This window comes from Microtus ochrogaster, unplaced genomic scaffold, assembly GCF_000317375.1.
Source record: "Microtus ochrogaster isolate Prairie Vole_2 unplaced genomic scaffold, MicOch1.0 UNK16, whole genome shotgun sequence".
Taxonomy (NCBI): Eukaryota; Metazoa; Chordata; class Mammalia; order Rodentia; family Cricetidae; genus Microtus; species Microtus ochrogaster.
In genome coordinates this window covers 2,053,994-2,071,147 of record NW_004949114.1, presented here as the reverse complement: position 1 = coordinate 2,071,147, position 17,154 = coordinate 2,053,994, and the positions used below count along the sequence as shown (strand labels likewise).

Below are 17,154 nucleotides of genomic sequence, written 5' to 3'. Positions count from 1 at the left end.
ACCACCACCACCACCACCACCACCACCACCACCACCACGTTACTGTCTAGGCTGAACTGCTTTGGCCTGCATGCTGTTCCCTGGCTGGTACCAGCCTCCATCTAATGGGGCTCTAATTTTTTATCTACCCTCCATGTGGGCCCAGGCAGGATGGTGCCAGGAGCTGGTTGGAAAGTTTTGAGGCCACCTGCTTTCTGTTTCTCCGCAGAGAGCACAGAGGCTCCTAAGCCGGAAAGCAGCCCTGAGCCTCCACCGGGCCAGGGCAGGACTCGGGCAGGGACACAGGTCCCAGTGCTTGGCCCTGAAGATGACTTGGCTGGCATTTTCCTACAGGTACCAGGGCTGTCGTGTGAGGGTCTCCCAGCAGTACCTCCTGCACGTGTATGTCTTCCGGTCTCTCATGGCGTGTGTGTCTAGCTACTACTATACACTCACTCACCATACTCTCAGTATGAAGTCTGATTCTGGCTTCTAGCCTAGATTCTGTGGGCTCTAGGTACCTCTGCCCTTCACAGCAACTTCTGGGGTGTTGGGGTCCTTTGCCACTCTTCCAGCCCAGATCCCAGGTCCCTTAGTTCATGCAGTTGAACCCAAATTAGACGGACTTGAGAAGCGGTATACATGGGAGCCCCTGCACTCTTCACACCTTCTGCTTTCAGATCTTCCCACTGAGCCCCGACCCACGGTGGCAGAGCTCCAGCCCACGCCCCCTTGCCCTGGCACTGCAGCAAGCCCTAGGCCAAGAGTTGGCTCGCGTCCGCCAGGGGAATCCTGAGGTGCCAGGCATCACAGTGCGCCTCCTTCAGGCTATGGCCACCCTGCTGAACTCCCCACATGGTGGTACTTTGGCTCTGTCTATGCACCACAGCCACTTCCTTTCCTGCCCACTGATGCGCCAGCTCTACCAATACCAGGTACGCTGGCACATGAGCTGGTGGGAGGGAAGGGCAGCGGGAGACTGGTGGCCCGGAATGCATAGACTCTCCCTACTGCACACAGCCTTGGGCATCTCCCAACTCAACCTCAGGCCTGATGCTGTCCCCAGCAGGCTCTCCTCAGCAGGCCTAGATTCCCTGTCCTTAAATATAAAAAGCCAGCTACCTGGAGCGGGCATGGGCAGGGGTCCTGTAATGGAGGGTGAATGAGGTCTCTGTTATCCTGTCTGCAGACTGGTCTGGGTCTGCCATGTCTGCACACGTGAATGCATCTCTGTATGTGCTGTGAATGTGTGCACACCTGTGTTTCTTCTTTGCTGTATGATTTGTTAGTGGAGGTATCTCCCCAAGGGACGGGTCTTTAAACTCCTTCAGGGTCATCCTGGCATTTAAGAGACATGCTTTTGAGTGGCAAGTGGGATGATGTTGGGTCCTGGCTCTGGTACTGGTCCCCCGGCAGGGCTGTTGTAGTCCTTCGCCAGTGTGCTCACACATGGCTGGCTGTCCCCACAGCGTGCTGTCCCTCAGGACACTGGCTTCTCCTCGCTCTTCCTTAAAGTGCTTATGCAGATCCTGCAGTGGCTGGACAGCCCCGCTGTGGAGGATGGGCCCTTGCAGGCCCAACTCAAGTTGTTTGCTACCCGCTACTCAGCAAGACGCAGGATCAGTGACGGTGAGCAGTTGAGGGCAGCAGGCAGGCAGGGGCTGGTTGGTGTTAACGTGGCGGGGGGGGGGGCAAGCCTTCAGAGAGGCAGGCTGAGAGAGTGTGGGCAAACCAGAGCCCTGGCATTAGTCACATGGTTTGCTCCACTGTTCACAGTGCGCAGTGGACTCCTGCACCTGGCTGAGGCCCTGAGCTTCCACCATGACCTGGAGGTGGCCAACTCCACTGTGCAGGCCGTCATTACCACCCTGAAGTCTGGGGAGAAGTGCACTGTGGAGCCAGAGCTCATTAGCAAAGGTACCACCCCAGCCCAGTACTGTCCCCCATTCCCTGTGTCTCACATGGACCCTCTTGAGTTGTGCATATGTCTGCCTTGAACTCCGGGTTGTTGGCCTACTTGATTCAGCCAGCTTCCTATCCCACAGTGCTCCGGGGCCTCATCGAAGTGCGCTCCCCCCACTTGGAAGAGCTGCTGACGGCGCTTTTCTCAGCCACTGCGGAGACCTCCTGCCCGAGCTTGGCCTCTGGGCCCATTGTGGTGGTGAGCTCCTTGCTGCTGCAGGAAAAGGATGAGCTCCTAGGCCCTAGCAAGCAGGATGCTGAGGGTGCCGGGTAGGTAGGAATGTGGCCAGGGGGTGGGAGGGTGGTGGCTCTGCAGCCTGCTCTCTGTTCTGATCCTTCTGCCTGCAGCACAGAGACCTTGCGCCTGGGACCAGCCTCTGGGCTACTTGTGGACTGGCTGGAGACGCTGGACCCAGAAGTGGTCAGTAGCTGCCCTGACCTTCAGAGGAAGCTGCTCTTCTCACGAAGAAAGGTGACAGGGACATGTCCCTCCAACAGTGCTGCCACTGGAGACTTTGTGTCTTTTAGCCCCAGAGGAGGGGTGGGTTAGCCAGGCCTGGCCTTCCTGGCCCTGTGGTGTATGTCTCTTTGGATCGACATTGGTGGCCACATCTAGGACGGGCTGGAGCAGGGGTGAGCGTAGGACAGTTCCTCCAGGCCCCAAAATCTAAGGAAGCCAGGTTAGCCAGAGGTGTGGGGAAGATGAGAAGATGGAACCCCGGGGCCCTGCCCCGCATGGCAGAGATGAGATAGTGCCCGGCACGGCCCTTTGCTGCTGTTTCTGGGGCAGCACCCCCAGAATGTGGCCAGCTGACATGACTTGTCAGAACGGGTTGTCCCTGGGCCCAGTTGAGACCATCCTGACCTCTTTACTCTCCAGGGTAAAGGCCACATAAGTGCCCAGGTGCTGTCTTTTCGCCCCTATCTCCTCGCCCTCCTCACACACCAGGCCAGCTGGTCCACACTGCACCGCTGCATCCGTGTCCTGCTAGGCAAGAGCCGGGAACAGAGGTGAGGCCAACCCCAAATCCCTGGGAGCCATGATTTCTACCCCTGCACCTTGCTTCAGGGCAGTAAGCACCTCCTGTGGGGTCTCCTGTGTGCTCAGTGCCTTAGGGCGCCTGCATACCCTCAACTGCTGGGCCGGGATCCTGATTTGGGTGCCCAGCCCCTAACTAAGGAGTAGACAGTCCAGCCTCTCCTGTCTTTTTGCCACATTTTCATCTGTGGAGAATTTGGCTTAACTCCATGCCATGGTATGGGAGGCAGATGGGCTGTGAGAAGCTGCCCATCTGGCTTCGTGGTCCCTTGGCTGTGACAGGCCCATCCTATGGGCACAACCTATGCTTGAGTTTCCTCACGGGAGTCATCAGGTGCCCAGCTCACAAACACACAGGGAGTGTGTGGCTCAGGGTGACCCTGGTTGCCTCCCATTGTGCACCAGGGACTCCTCAGAAAGATAGTGGGGCCCTATACAGAGGCCCTTTTCCAGGAAGTTTGCCCTGACTCTGTGTTCAGCAGCTGCTTGCTTCCTCCAGGCTCGACCCTTCAGCCTCCCTGGACTTCCTCTGGGCCTGCATCCATGTTCCACGGATCTGGCAGGGCCGGGACCAGCGCACTCCACAGGCAGGTCTCAAGTTGTCTCAACCCTGTGGGTGTTGGTGACATGTCTTGGGGCTGACCTGTGGCTGCTTGATTGCAGAAGCGGCGAGAGGAGCTGGTGCTCCATGTCCAGGGCCCGGAGCTGCTCAGCCTGGTGGAACTGATCCTGTCTGAGGCAGAGACCAGGAGCCAGGATGGGGACAGTGCCGCACGTACTCTCATCCAGACCCGGCTGCCCCTGCTGCTTAGCTGCTGCCGTGGCAACAGCGAGAGCGTCGGAAAAGTGACGGAACACTTGACCAGCTGCATCCAACAATGGGGGGACAGGTACCTGAGTCCCCACTGTGACCCCTTGCTGTAGGTGACTGCTCTTGCGTGAGAGTGGCTTCTTCAGCACATGGCCCTTCCCTGGCCACATCATCCCAGTGACCGGTCCCCCTACCCTCTGGCTCTTTGCAGTGTGCTGGGCCAGCGCTGCCGAGACCTGCTATTACAGCTGTACTTGCAACGGCCAGAGGTTCGGGTGCCCGTGCCCGAGGTCCTGCTGCAGAGTGAAGGTGCCACCAGCAGCAGCATCTGCAAGGTGAGGGGCACAGCCTGCTGTAGTTCTGCAGCCCACAGCCACTGAGCAGTGGGAGGAGGGGCTGTGCCATCAGTCTCACCTGACCTCACTGGAGCCCTGAGGGTGCTGTCGTAGGCTCTTTCCTGGAAGGGTCGTCTGGGCGCATAGGGGTGCTTTCCACTGCCCCTCCCTGCTCTGTACTCAGATGGTAGACAGACAGGAGGTGGCACATGTGTGTTGTGTAATGTGGACAACACGGCCTCCATCAGGAGGGGCATGCCCTGTTACCCCCAGAGTGTCTCTGAACCTGCCTGCCTTCTACACAAGCTGGCCAGCACTCCACTGTACCTCGGTAGGGTGGTCAGCTTGTGTCCTCAGCTTTGTGTGAGAGGCCACATGTGGTCCTGCCTGTGGCGTGATCTCCAGAAATCCATACTGAGCATGCTGCTGCCGAGTGGCATCCAGGGCTGTGAGTGGGATAGGAGAATTCAAAGCGTGCATGAGCAAGTATTCCCCCTCATGTCTCCCCTCCCCCCAGCTCGACGGGCTCATCCATCGCTTCATCACGCTCCTGGCAGACACCAGTGACTCCCGGTCTTCTGAAAGCAGAGTGGCCGATGCCAACATGGCCTGTCGGAAGCTGGCTGTGGCCCACCCCATCCTGCTGCTGAGGTGCTTCCTCTCACAGAAGTGGGCACACCATGGGGTTGGGGTGTCTGGTGAGAAGACGTGACCCAGGTGCCCTTCTCTTGGCCCCCAGGCACCTACCCATGATCGCAGCCCTCCTGCACGGCCGCACACACCTGAACTTCCAGGAGTTCCGGCAGCAGAACCACCTGGCCTTCTTCCTGCATGTGCTGGGCATCTTGGAGCTGCTGCAGCCGCGTGTCTTCCAGAACGAGCACCAGGGGGCTCTGTGGGACTGCCTGTGCTCATTTATCCGCCTGCTCCTGGTGGGTGCCAGGCAGGTTGTCCCCACATTCTTCAGCCCAGACATCTACCCATGCCCCCTCTTGTCTTTGCTTGACTTCCTTCTGCTCCCACAGGAGAATCTGGAATGAGGGCCAGAGCCAGGCCACCCCTTTAGTAGCTTCTTCCTCCACTGTCTGGAGACCAACTCTTTACTAAGGTTCCTAAGCCCCAGCATCTCCTGCTTGGGGAACCCCATATTCTAGACTCCTGGTGCTAAGCCCTGTTGTGTGCTGTTTGTGGGCATCACATGCCCTAGTCTGTACATCTTTCCTGTGATATTATGACAAAGACGGGAGTCATGCCAGCCAGGTGTAGCAGCAGCACATTTGGGTGACTGAGGCAGGAAGATTGCAAGTTCTAGACCAACCTTGGCTATAATATTGTGAGACTATATATAGGTTAGATATCTCAAAGAAGAAGAAAGAAAAGCCCAGGGGTTGAAGCTAGGACTCAGTGATTAGCGAGCACTGGCAGCTTGCAGAGAACTTGGTTCCCAGCACTCACATGGTGGCTCACAACCATTTCAAACTCCAATTCCAGGGGTTCTGTCACCCTCTTCTGAACTTCAGGTACCAGACACTTGTGTGCAAAACACTCATACAGTAAAATCTCAAAACCGAAGCACCGGGCCCCAGTCAGCCTGGCTTAGGGCCCGAGGCCATCATGGGGGTCGTGTGTCATGTCAAGGGTCTGAGGAAGCCTCTGGTGCCTCTGCCCTCTTTATAGAACTACCGGAAGTCCTCCCGCCACCTGGCCCCCTTCATCAGCAAGTTCGTGCAGTTCATCCACAAGTATGTGGCCTGCAGCGCACCAGCGGCCGTGGCCTTCCTGCAGAAGCACGCAGAGCCCCTCCAGTGAGTCCCACACCTGAGCCAGGAGGGACAGTCCAGACATACTGTCCTGGCCGGAACTGCAACCCTCATCCTCATCCCCGCTTGTTCCTTCTCACGCGTTCCTCCCTACCTCTCTCTTTCCCACTGACCTCAGCCCAGGCCATCCTTCCTGCCCTGCTGCGTTTCCTCACCTGCCTCTTCCCTGCCTGGCCTCTAGAGCAGTGGTTCTCAGCCTTCCAACTGTCATTTGCTACTGTTGTGAATCGTAATATAAATATTTGGGGGGTTAAGGTTTGCCAAAGAGGTCGCCACCCACAGGTTAAGAACCACTGCCCTGAAGTGAACCCATGCTCTCTCCACAGTGACCTGTCCTTTGACAACAGTGATCTGGTAATGCTGAAGTCTTTGCTGGCAGGGCTCAGCCTGCCCAGCCGGGATGGGAGAACTGAACAAGGCCTGGATGAGGAAGGCGAAGGTAAGGGGGCAGGTAGCTTCTTGAGTGAAATGTAGGAAGGGTTCTGGTGGGACCTTACCTTCTCATACATGTGCTTGGGTGGTACCATGACCAAGTTGAACAGAACCTTCCTGTGGGAATGTCGGGTTCTGCTCCCATGGCAGACATTAACCTTCTAGATGCTTCCTGGGCAGGCTGGTCCTTAGGTCAAGGTCTTTCCCCTTGCTTGTTTGATGGTGGCACATGCCCACAGACAGGGCTCTATGCTTTGCTGACATGGTCACTGGCAGGTGAGTGATGCCTAGAGGCTCAGTGACTGTGGCTGGGCTCTGCTGCCTGTGTGGGCCAGACTGACTGAAAGCACATAGACGGTGTTCATAGAGGACACTGTCCAGACACCAGTCTCCCATGTGGAGTGGCACCCTGAGGGCAGAACCAAGAGAATGATCTCCTAGGCTGGCTGTAGGTCTACGGAAAATAGGTGCTATGTCTCCCAGAGTGACCCAGCATCCACATGACATCTCCCAACCCCATGAGCACCACATGTACCAAACACTGTGTTGCATCCTGGGTAGTGGTCATTGTACCTCTGGGATGGGCATAGTCTTTCCATGGAGTTCGCAAGCCTGGCTGAGCCCTCAGTGTTCAGCCATTGCCTGACCCTGGCTAACTTTGCACAGATGAGCGTTCAGCCGGCTCCCTACCCCTGGTCAGTGTCTCCCTCTGCACCCCACTGACTGTAGCTGATGTGGCTCCGCACATGAAGAGGCTCTCCCGGGGCCAGGCTGTTGAGGGTGAGTGAGCCAGCTGCTCCTAGACCACCCTGGGTGCACTGCACTATTGACTCAGATAGCACAATGGACCCCAGAAGCATTGAGGTGCTTAAGGAAGACCCAGCAGGGTGACTGTTTGGCCTATCCGTCTTCAGAGGAGAAGCGGGGGTTGAGTAGAGGGGCCTGTTCCAAGTGTCCTGATCACAGGGTGAGCCCCTTGTCAAGCCCTCCCTGGAGACCAGTGTGAGGCCAAATGGGAATGAGGGCGTAGTGTCAGAACAACCAGTGAACATGGCACCCAGTGCCTGGTGCATCCCTGGGGAGCCTCTGGAGGACTGGGATGCCTGGGGACTGTCCCTTCCTGTGTCTGGGTTGCTTGGGGTGGGAAGGAGGCCCCCCCAGGGCCTCCTAGATGCCCCAACCGGACCCATTGTCCTCAGATGTGCTCGAAGCACTGAGCGACATCGACGAGATGTCGCGGCGGAGACCCGAGGTCCTGGGCTTCTTCTCGGTGAGTGAGGCTGGGAGGAACTCATCCTGCTGCCGTGTGAGCTGGGCACTGCCCCAGACTGAAGCAGGAAGCCAAGCAGGCTGTCCTACTGCCCTGGTGGCACCTTGGGAATAGTCCATATAGTAGCCACTAGGCTGAGTCTTCATGGTTGCCTAGTGACATTCCTATCCCACTTGAACAGACCAACTTGCAGCGGCTGATGAGCTCGGCGGAGGAGTCTTGCCGCAACCTGGCCTTCAGCCTCGCGCTGCGCTCCATCCAGAACAACCCTAGGTGAGTAAAGCCTCCACCGAGGGCACTGTCACCCCCAGGTAGCCGAGCCAGACCGTGGAAGGCTCCTAGGCCATGGGGCAGTACCCACTGGAGCATGTCTCTTGCAGCATCGCTGCTGACTTCCTACCTACCTTCATGTACTGCCTGGGCAGCCGGGACTTTGAGGTGGTACAGACGGCCCTCAGGAATCTACCAGAGTACACCCTGCTCTGCCAAGGTGAGCCACCCACCCCGCACCCACCTGCTGCCCTGGGAGGTGCCGCTGGCCCACAGCTGTCTGACGTCAACTCTTCCATAGAGCACGCGGCTGTGCTGCTGCACCGAGCCTTCCTGGTGGGCATGTATGGTCAGATCGACACCAGCACTCAGATCTCAGAGGCACTGAAGATCCTGCACATGGAGGCCGTCATGTGAACCACTGTGCTCACCCTGATTCCAAGCTCTACCAGCAAGCCTGCTCTGGTCGCCTCATCCCTGAGCCCCCTGAGGCTGGCTGGGACTGAGAACAGCTCTCTCCAGCCATCAGCTGGTGCTGGTAGTCAGAGTACTCGCCAACTCTCTGGTCACTGGATATACAAGGAGAGGCTGTTGTGCCAGCAAAACACACTGAGGGCCACTTTAAATGAAGCATCTAGTCCCTCTGTGCTGTCCGGTGTCCTGTGTTGTCCCTGGCCAGTGTGGTCTGGGTTCCTGTACTTGGTGCAAGGCTTCCAAGGGCTTGAGCGGAGGCCTGGTTGGAGAGAGCTGAGGCCTCCCTGATGGACCACCCTGCAGGCCACCCACACTGGCCGCCTCTCTCCAATGGTCTGACCTGCTTGGCCCTGGGTCCTCTACCCCAAGATCAGCCAGGTGGACTGGTCTCATCCCAGACAGATGATCAAGCCATGTGGTGCAGGCAAGAATAGCCCTAGTAGCTTGTGATTCTGAGCAGGTCCTATGGGTAGCCCCAGAGATGACCCACCAGTTCTCATCCACGAGGCGACATAAAGGTTCCCGAGTGTAAATTGCAGCTGGTGTGGGATAGACCATTCCGCAGTGACAGTTGTCTCTGATGGCTCCTGCCTTTCAGGTTAGAATCACAACTGTTCTCAGGTGGCCAAGGGCCCTTCCCACTATCTCCCCAGACTGCCCCAGCAGGATTGGCCCTGGTGATCGACTGTTCCATCTCTGGCCACCAGGGGGCACTGTTTCCTAGGAAACCAGTTGTGGCCTTAGGTTCCCCAGAAGTCATACTGCTTCTGGTTATGACCTGGGCTGCACAGGCTCAGCCCCACAATCCCTGGGCCCATGGTAGCCACTGAACCAGGGCTGCCCACCCACACACCTTTCCAGATGCACTTGCTGACTGCTTCCCATCCTGAGTCTTCCATAGCAATGTGGGTTTGATGGCAGGGGCTCCAATGGGCCAAGGCTGGCTTGTCCCCAGTAGAATCCTGGGATGATTTGGAGGGCCAGGTTGGGCAAGGAATGAAGACCAGGAGGCAACTTCAGGTGGTCTTGTTCTCCCCAGGCCTTTGTACACCCAGGCCCATGCGTAGGAGCTGGTCTTGGTATGTACAGATAGAGGTGATGGCCATCCTGGATGGCTGAGGGTACCTGGACACAGGGAGGTTCCTGTTGGCCTTGTGCCCCCCACCCCCCATATCACTACTCTCTAGCCCTCTGACTCCTGCTGTGGGTCAGTCCCACCAAGACCTGGTCCCACACAGATCTTACTTCCAGGGCCATTCATGGTACCCATGCTCTTCCCTTGGGGGACCTGGAGCTGGGTGACCGCTCCTCAGTGTGGGCCAGTCCCACCCATGTATGAGAGACAAGAGAATGAGTGGAAGGATGTCCACAACACAGCATGGAGGCCACTGGCCCCCAGTGAAGGCCACTGCACAGTGTACTTCCTACCCTGGCAAGGTGGGGCCCAGCATGGTGTCCAGGAGTCAGCACATGACACCAGTTACATCCCATCTCCTTAGTGCTAAACCTGGCCTTGGGTCACTGCCTTGGGCACATGTACTTATTTCCAATCCAAGCGCTGCCGCCCCCCTTTAGACCTGTTACCCAGCAGCACAAGTGGTACCTTCCTGCCCCTAAAGCTTGGGAAGGCAATGGGAGCGCCATGATGGGAGAGTTGGGACTGGAGCTTGTGCCTGCATCTGCCCCTCCTCAAACCTTAGCCTATAGAACAGTGGGTACCAAATAGCAATCGGCTGCCTCTGATATTAAGTGCCAGAGTCCTGGGCACTTCCCACATGAGCGCCCAGCCAAGGCCTGGAGCTCCCTCACCCCCAGACAGGGTTTCTCTGTGTAGCCCTGGCTGTCCTGGGACACTCAATTCAGCAGAGACCCAAGACTCTTGAACACCAAGGGCCCACGTGGGTTCAGTTGGCCAGAAGTAGGTGCCTGGGAAGGTTTTTTTCTTACAGCGAACAGCATCTGGGTGCCCATCCTAGGCCTCTACCATCTGCCATACACAAGAGGCTAGGTGGCAAGGGCAGGGTGCCCTGCTGTAGGGAAATGGATCCTAGACAACAGGGCTCCAGCTTAGTAGCTTGTGCAGAGGGCCAGAGGTCTGTCCACACCCAGTGCTGAAGCTCACAGCTCACGAGACAAGGCAGGGTTGCAGACAACTCCTGGTACTGGACGTGGGTGTGTAAGGTGCACAGCGTCACTCACAAAGGCCATATGGGTGGCAGAGGGGCCGTTGTCCCTAGATCCGTTGGGTCTCAGGATAAATCTGAGGGCTGATCCTGCTGTTAGCCTGGAACCTGCTGCAGACCACACGCTAGCCTCCAAATCCAGACTTCCCCTGGGAAGGCACCTACATTCCACACTCCAATGCTACATTCTCCTGCAGCCTTGGGCCTGTATTCTCATGCCCTGCACAGAGCTGGGAGATGGCCAGTGTCCAACTGTGTGGCAGAAACTGTACCTTAAACAAGGCCCAGCCCGAGGAGAGGGAATGAGATCCAGCTTAGGGTCCAAGAGTCAGCCATGGCCTTGAACCTGAGTCCAGAGGGACAGCTGATGGCCCAGTTCAGTGTCCAGTACTCCCAGTATACAGAGAAAACTGGCAGGAGCTGAGGTCATCTCTAGGCCACTCTGGCCTCAGTTTCCCCTCATTGTAAAGGGAGTGTTCACACTTTTCCACCATTCTGGGGGAGGAATGGGGTGAAGGGTGCCCTACACTATAGCCAGGCCGTTGAGGGCAGGGTCCAGGGACTCCGCATGCACCAGGCCAATGACTTCCATAGTTCCTGGAGGACAAGAAGCCCAGCGTGTCCCCAGTTCAGAGGGGGCCACAGTGTAGCCTAGTTGAAACAAGGCAGACATGGGCAGGTCTGCGGTGGGATGGCTGCAGGGCCCCTGCCAGTGAGGAGCTGTCTGGTGGGATTAGGGCCCATATAGTATCAGGCCAACCAAAAACAGATACACACAGGACCCTGGTGTAGCCCATGTGCTGGCTCCAGGCTTTGCTTCCTCCCCATCAAAACCCCAGAGGTCCGCCATTGGGCACTTCATGGAGTATAGGACAGCCACTTCTGGGGTGGAGAGTCTGGGGTCAGCCTCCTGCAGTGGGGCAGCAGAAGCTCCCCCAGGCAACCCCATCTAAGCCCAGGGTCTTGCCAGTCCTCAGCCTTTCATTCTGAGGAGGAAGAAGAGATGGATATAGGACAGTGTCCCAAACCCACCCACTTCCCTGTGGCTGCTAGCGGGTGCCGGGACTTAGGGTGTGGTGTTGTCACGGTGATGAGCATACCTGCTTCCTCCTTGCCATAAAAAAAGCCTTTGGGTTTCATTTTCAATTCTGGGCAACTGTGACCTTCACATGAGGTGAGAGTTCTGGGAATCCCACACCTGGGAGTTCCAGGTACTCAATCAATCATCTCTTCTGCCAGGTAGACAGAGCAGGGAGGCCCATGGTGGCTCAAGGTTGTGCTTAAGGGTGGGAACCTGAGACCTGGGAGGTTCTGGGGACTCATGCCCCTCTCCATTTCTTCCTGAGGGCAGCCAGGAACTCTGACCCAGTTAGCCTGGCCAGGTAGGCTAGGGTCGTGCCAAGTATCTACTAGCGAGGCTGTACCTGGAAGCCTCGTGGGACTGTGGCTCCTTCCTTCCTGGGAGGTGACCTTCTAGGAGGACAGGGAGGCTCAGCTAGTCCTGGATGTCCCTCCTCAGCCTGCATAGCTGTAGGACAACTTTTCAGCTCTAGGTCCCCTTGGGCTCGCTGGTCCAGTGGCTTACTAGAAGCACAAGAAAGTAGCATATCAAAGGGATGAAGAGGAGCCAGGCATGGTGGTGTACGCCTTTAATCTCAGGAGGCAGAGGCAGGTGGATCTCTGAGTTCGAGGCCAGCCCAGTCTACAAAGAGAGTTCCAGGACAGCCAGGACTCTTACACAGAGAAACTCTGTCTCAAAAAACAAACAACAACAAAAAAGGGGAGTGGGGGAGAGAAGAGGAATTTTCCTGGGAAGTTCAACACATTGATTCCTGCTGAGAACTCAGGAGTCTCACTGACCCTGTGGGCATTTGCACAGGAAGCAGTCTGGTTCCTGTGACTCCAGGGAGGGAGATAAAGACCCAGAGGAGAAAGAGGCCCTCCTGGAGATAGGAAGATGTCACTCAGCAAGGCTTGGCCTCACTCACCCAAAGTCAGGGCCGCCCAGAGAGTGGGACGGGCTCAGGGCAGGAACCTCCGCAATGCCCAGGACCCCACCAAACCCTAAGTTGAGGGGCCTTGTGTTGCCCGTCAGTGGCTCTGCACTGGGCTCCTGCTGGGGCTACAGGTCCTGGGAGCAGAAATGCTGGGAACTGCGCTGGGTCCCTGGTCCCCTCATTCGTGGTAGCAGTACAGCAGGGGACCACAAGGCTCTTGTAGAGACCTCTGGGTGTGCTGGGTAAGGTGTGTCACTTAAAAGTTGTTAGCCAGGACTGGATCCTGCTCTCCCTTCCCTGGTTGGGCCCTCAAGCACATTTCTCAGCCACAGGGAGGCTGTGGGGAAGAGTGGGATTCCGCGGTGTGCGGAACCGCTTCTGGCGCTACGTGAACAGAGAGGGAATGTGATTTGACAGGCCGCACAGCCAACAGCACAGGTCGGCTCCCTGCATCCATGGGTCCTGCTGCCCTCAGTGCCGAGTACTGTTTGTTGTTCGTGTAGAGGGTCGGGCCCTATTACAAGGGGTTCCTATCAATGGTATGAAGAGGATTAATAATGTATTTATAGCACATCGTTGCAGTAGCCGAGAATGATCTATAAATGTGCGGTAAATGTTTTATAATGTTTTTGTAACCCGTTATAAATGATAAATGGCCGACTCTAGATGCGGGATCAAATATTTATAATGCATTGTGCGCAACGCTGGCCTGCAACAGTCCAGGAAAGCCATTAATAATAAAGTGGATGGAAATGTAAAAGTTACGGGCATGCCCGGCAAAGCCATTTATAATGAAATGTAAAATTTGGCTGTTGGAAGCAGCCCATGGCAGAAGCTCCAGCAGTGTCCAGTGTCTCCCATCTCCTGGAGGCCAAAGAGAGGTGAGAGGGAATGTCCAGAAGACCATTCAAGGCTATTAACGTACCCACAGTGGCCAGTACTCTTTGGTGAGGCCTAATCAATTAGCTAGAGGGCCTACAACCGGGATTCACAGTCTTCTCTCACTCTGCTCCCTTTGCTGGAGCTGTAGGGATACCTCCCTCCCCAGCCATCCACACAGATCCGTGAGCAAAGTCATGTTGGGAATCTCTGGGCAGCATCAGGATGTAAAGGTCCTGATAGGTCCTGCAGGGAACAGTCTGCTCTGGGTCTTGCTGCGATGTTTCTTTTACACGTGCCCATTTCCTACCATCCCATTGTCTCCCCTCATCAGCCCTGAGCCAACCACCACTTTAGGGGCACACCCACCAGGTGAAGGTCTACAGGCTTCGCTCTGTGAGGTACCCCACCCAGAGTGAACCACCAAAGCCCCTATAGGCTACAGGACAGAAGTGGACCATAGGTCTGAGCTAGCTTTTAAATTTATGTGTGTGTGTGTTTGTACCCTCTGAGACCAGAAGAAGGCACCAGATTCCCTGGAGTTGGAGTTACAGGTGATTGTAAGCCACCACACATGGTGGCCCTCTTGAGCCATCTCTCCAGCCCCCATGCTAGCTTTTGAATTGATGTGAATGATAGATACTTCTCTATCCCCTCCCGGTCCCCAGCTCTGCCTCTGCTGCCTTAAGACAATGCAACACAGATAAAAGCAGGAAGCAGGGAAACTGAAGCTGACCTGGAAGTTCTGCCCCAGACCAGGGAGGCCACACAGAGAAAGAAACGACTGCAGTGGCTGGATCTCCAAACCCCTCCCTGGGCTGGGATGGGGCAGAGCTGGCCCTGGAACCTTGTTTTCTTCAGCCAGAGTGAAATGGAATGTGAGGATGGCTGAAGAGGCCAGGCTAGGGCCACTGCCCTCCCCAGCTCTCTCCCAAATCACCCTCTGGTCCCACCAGCTGCACTTGTGCCCATTCCTGCCCCAGGGCCTTTGAATGCCTGGCCCTCCCTCCTCCTGGCTGCTGCACATCTCCTTCGGGGCTCAGTTCTGACATTCTTTCCCTGGAGAAGTCTTCCAGCCTTCCAGACCCTGGTCCTATCGGCATGTCTGCAAGATCCAGCTGCAGTCCCAGCTGCTTTGCTCCCAAAGGTCTTTGCTGTCTGGCCCTGTGGAATCACCACACCACACACACACACACACACACACACACACACCTGCTAGGTGCCACTGGCTAGTAGTAAGGGCTTAACTTGACCTAAGGGAGCCAAGCAAAAGTGTGGTTTCACTAAAACCCATGCCCACCTGCTCTCAGTACGGATACAGTCACCAGACAGCACAGACGGAAAAGCTTCAGCATGCCTGGTGCTGGGGGATACAGCAGGGAACCCCCAGACAGCTTTCCTGGTCACAAGAGGCCACATTACAACAGGTTGGATGGACAACCATGAGAGGAACTTGGGGTTTGGAGTTAAGCAGGAGTGGTGGAGATCTTTGTGCAAACAGCCAATAGGAGGTGAGGGGGGTAACCTAGTAGACATGGGGGCAAAGGTCCTGAGGCAGGAATGTCGGACAGCATCCCAGGCACAGCTGCGGAGTGGGTGTGGGGATGCTGAAGGGACTGGGACAGAGCCCCGTGCTCTGATGTAAATGAGGTGTGCAGGGCTTAGGAAAAGGGATGGGACCAGAAATTGTTTGTTCAAAGAGACAGGCAGCCTGCCCCACGTAGCAGGCCCCATAGAATCCCAGGTGAGAACTAGGGGAGCCATTGGGGTGATATGCAACAGGTAGATTAGGGGCCAGTGCTGAAGGCTAGACTCAAAAGTGTCCAAGAGCCAGCCTGTCTATCATCCAAGCAGCTGACCTGAGTTGTGGCCTCAGTTATGTAGGGCTGGGATGCGTGGATTGGGGCCAGAAAGTCAGGCCTTCAGTTTGAGCAACAATGAACATGAGGCTGCCTGGAGTCATCTAGGATGCTTGGGCCCAGGCCAGAGGCAGATGCCTGGGATTCATCAGCAAGAATGGGAGTTTAGAAGCTGAAGTGATCACTTGGTAGCTAAGAGCACTTGCTGCTCTCATAGAGGACTGAAGTTCAGTTCCCAACACCAAGACCGGTGGTTCACAGTCACCGTCCTTGACAGCGCTCCAATGGCTCTCCAATGCCCATGGCATCTATGGGTCCTGTACCACATGCACGAACTTGCACTCGGACAAACATATAATTTAAAAATAAACAGTCGGGTGGTGGTGGCACAGACCTTCAATCCCAGCAGCACTCAGGAGGCAGAGGCTAGCCTGGTCTACAGAGGGGTTTCCAGGACAGCCAAGGGTACACAGAATCCCTGTCTAAAGGAAATAAGTAAATATAAATAAAAAATACATTTTGTTTGTTTTTTTCAAGACAGGATCTAGCTGTGTAGCTCTGGTTGTTCTGGAACTCCCTCTGTAGATCAGGTTGGCCTTGAACTCACAGAGCTCCGCCTGACTCTGCCTCCTAAGTGATGAAAATGAAGGTGTGTGCCACTATGCCTAGCTTTAAATATAAATCTTAAAAAAAAAAAACCAGGGGGCTGGAGAGATGGCTCAGTGGTTAGGAGCATTGCCTGCTCTTCCAAAGGTCCTGAGTTCGATTCCTGGCAACCACATGGTGGCTCACAACCATCTGGAATGAGGTCTGGTGCCCTCTTCTGGCCTGCAGACATGCACACAGACAGAATATTGTATACATAATGAATAAATAAAATAAAGAAATAAATAAATATTTAAAAAAAAACCAACAACAAAGTTGGACAGTGTTGGTGCACACCTCTAATCCCAGCACTTGAGAGGCAGAGGCAGGCAGATTTCTGTGAGTTCAAGGCCAGCCTGGTCTACAGAGCTAGGTCCAGGACAGCTATGACTACACAGAGAAATCCTGTCTCAAAAAAAAAAAAAAAAATCAAAAACCAAGCCAAACCAAACAAACAAAAAACAAAATCAGAATGTTCAACTAAAGCTGGTGGTGGCTATGTGCCTTTCATCCCAGTACTCCGGAGACTGAGCCAGGAAGGAGTTCAAGGCGAACATGGCTAACATGGGCTACCCAGCAAAACCTTGACTCAAACAGCAAAAAGCAACTAAAGAACCTGTCATGAATTCAGCACGGACGAGAGAGGGAAGGCAACCAATGGTGAGATAAGAGAGACTCAAGAGTGAGACCAGTGGCCTCGGGATCTGGCTGCAGGCTGCAGTGTGAGGTAGGGTGATGTCCTTACCTGAGTGACTGCGGAAGTGGTGGGATGGGGACCTCGGGCAGCAGATTCCTGGGCACATGGAGGTGGGGCAGGGACAGTGTGGTCCACTGCTATTTGTCTTGCTATGGAGGGAGGAGGGGAGGGATGGGAGAAGCCACGGATCTGGAGGAAGGAAGCTACTTAGAAGGGCCTGGTTACAGGAGAGTCGTCACAGCCCAGGGTGGTCACAGGAGACGGCAGAGCCCGTGGACTCATTCTGGGACAAGGGGGACAGGGTGGGAGTCCCCGGAGGATTCCTCCAGAGAAGCCCAATTTGAGTGCAATGACATCTACAGTATAGTGGGATGAGAACCTGTGTTCAGCCTCCCTACACATACCACACACCACACATACACACCACATATACACACACACATACACACACACACACCACACACATACATTCCACACACACCACACACATACACCACCCACG

The 17,154-nt window shown here is 55.7% G+C and overlaps 1 protein-coding gene across 2 annotated transcripts in view; it reads left to right on the top strand.

Moving 5' to 3' along the window:
* Window positions 1–8,562, top strand: part of Ints1 (integrator complex subunit 1) — a 24,923-nt gene extending 16,361 nt beyond the window's left edge. For both annotated transcript variants that reach the window (XM_005367111.2, XM_026789264.1), the window contains exons 29-47: window positions 209–333; window positions 660–914; window positions 1,449–1,608; window positions 1,756–1,896; window positions 2,025–2,211; window positions 2,290–2,413; window positions 2,822–2,952; window positions 3,480–3,567; window positions 3,644–3,870; window positions 4,003–4,126; window positions 4,644–4,777; window positions 4,866–5,058; window positions 5,804–5,931; window positions 6,273–6,385; window positions 7,045–7,158; window positions 7,578–7,648; window positions 7,830–7,921; window positions 8,029–8,138; window positions 8,220–8,562. In XM_005367111.2, coding sequence (XP_005367168.1) covers window positions 209–333; window positions 660–914; window positions 1,449–1,608; window positions 1,756–1,896; window positions 2,025–2,211; window positions 2,290–2,413; window positions 2,822–2,952; window positions 3,480–3,567; window positions 3,644–3,870; window positions 4,003–4,126; window positions 4,644–4,777; window positions 4,866–5,058; window positions 5,804–5,931; window positions 6,273–6,385; window positions 7,045–7,158; window positions 7,578–7,648; window positions 7,830–7,921; window positions 8,029–8,138; window positions 8,220–8,335 — 2,633 coding nt within the window. In that variant the 3' untranslated portion in view covers window positions 8,336–8,562. The remainder of the gene's footprint in view (window positions 1–208; window positions 334–659; window positions 915–1,448; window positions 1,609–1,755; window positions 1,897–2,024; window positions 2,212–2,289; window positions 2,414–2,821; window positions 2,953–3,479; window positions 3,568–3,643; window positions 3,871–4,002; window positions 4,127–4,643; window positions 4,778–4,865; window positions 5,059–5,803; window positions 5,932–6,272; window positions 6,386–7,044; window positions 7,159–7,577; window positions 7,649–7,829; window positions 7,922–8,028; window positions 8,139–8,219) is intronic.
* Window positions 8,563–17,154: the final 8,592 nt, after the last annotated feature.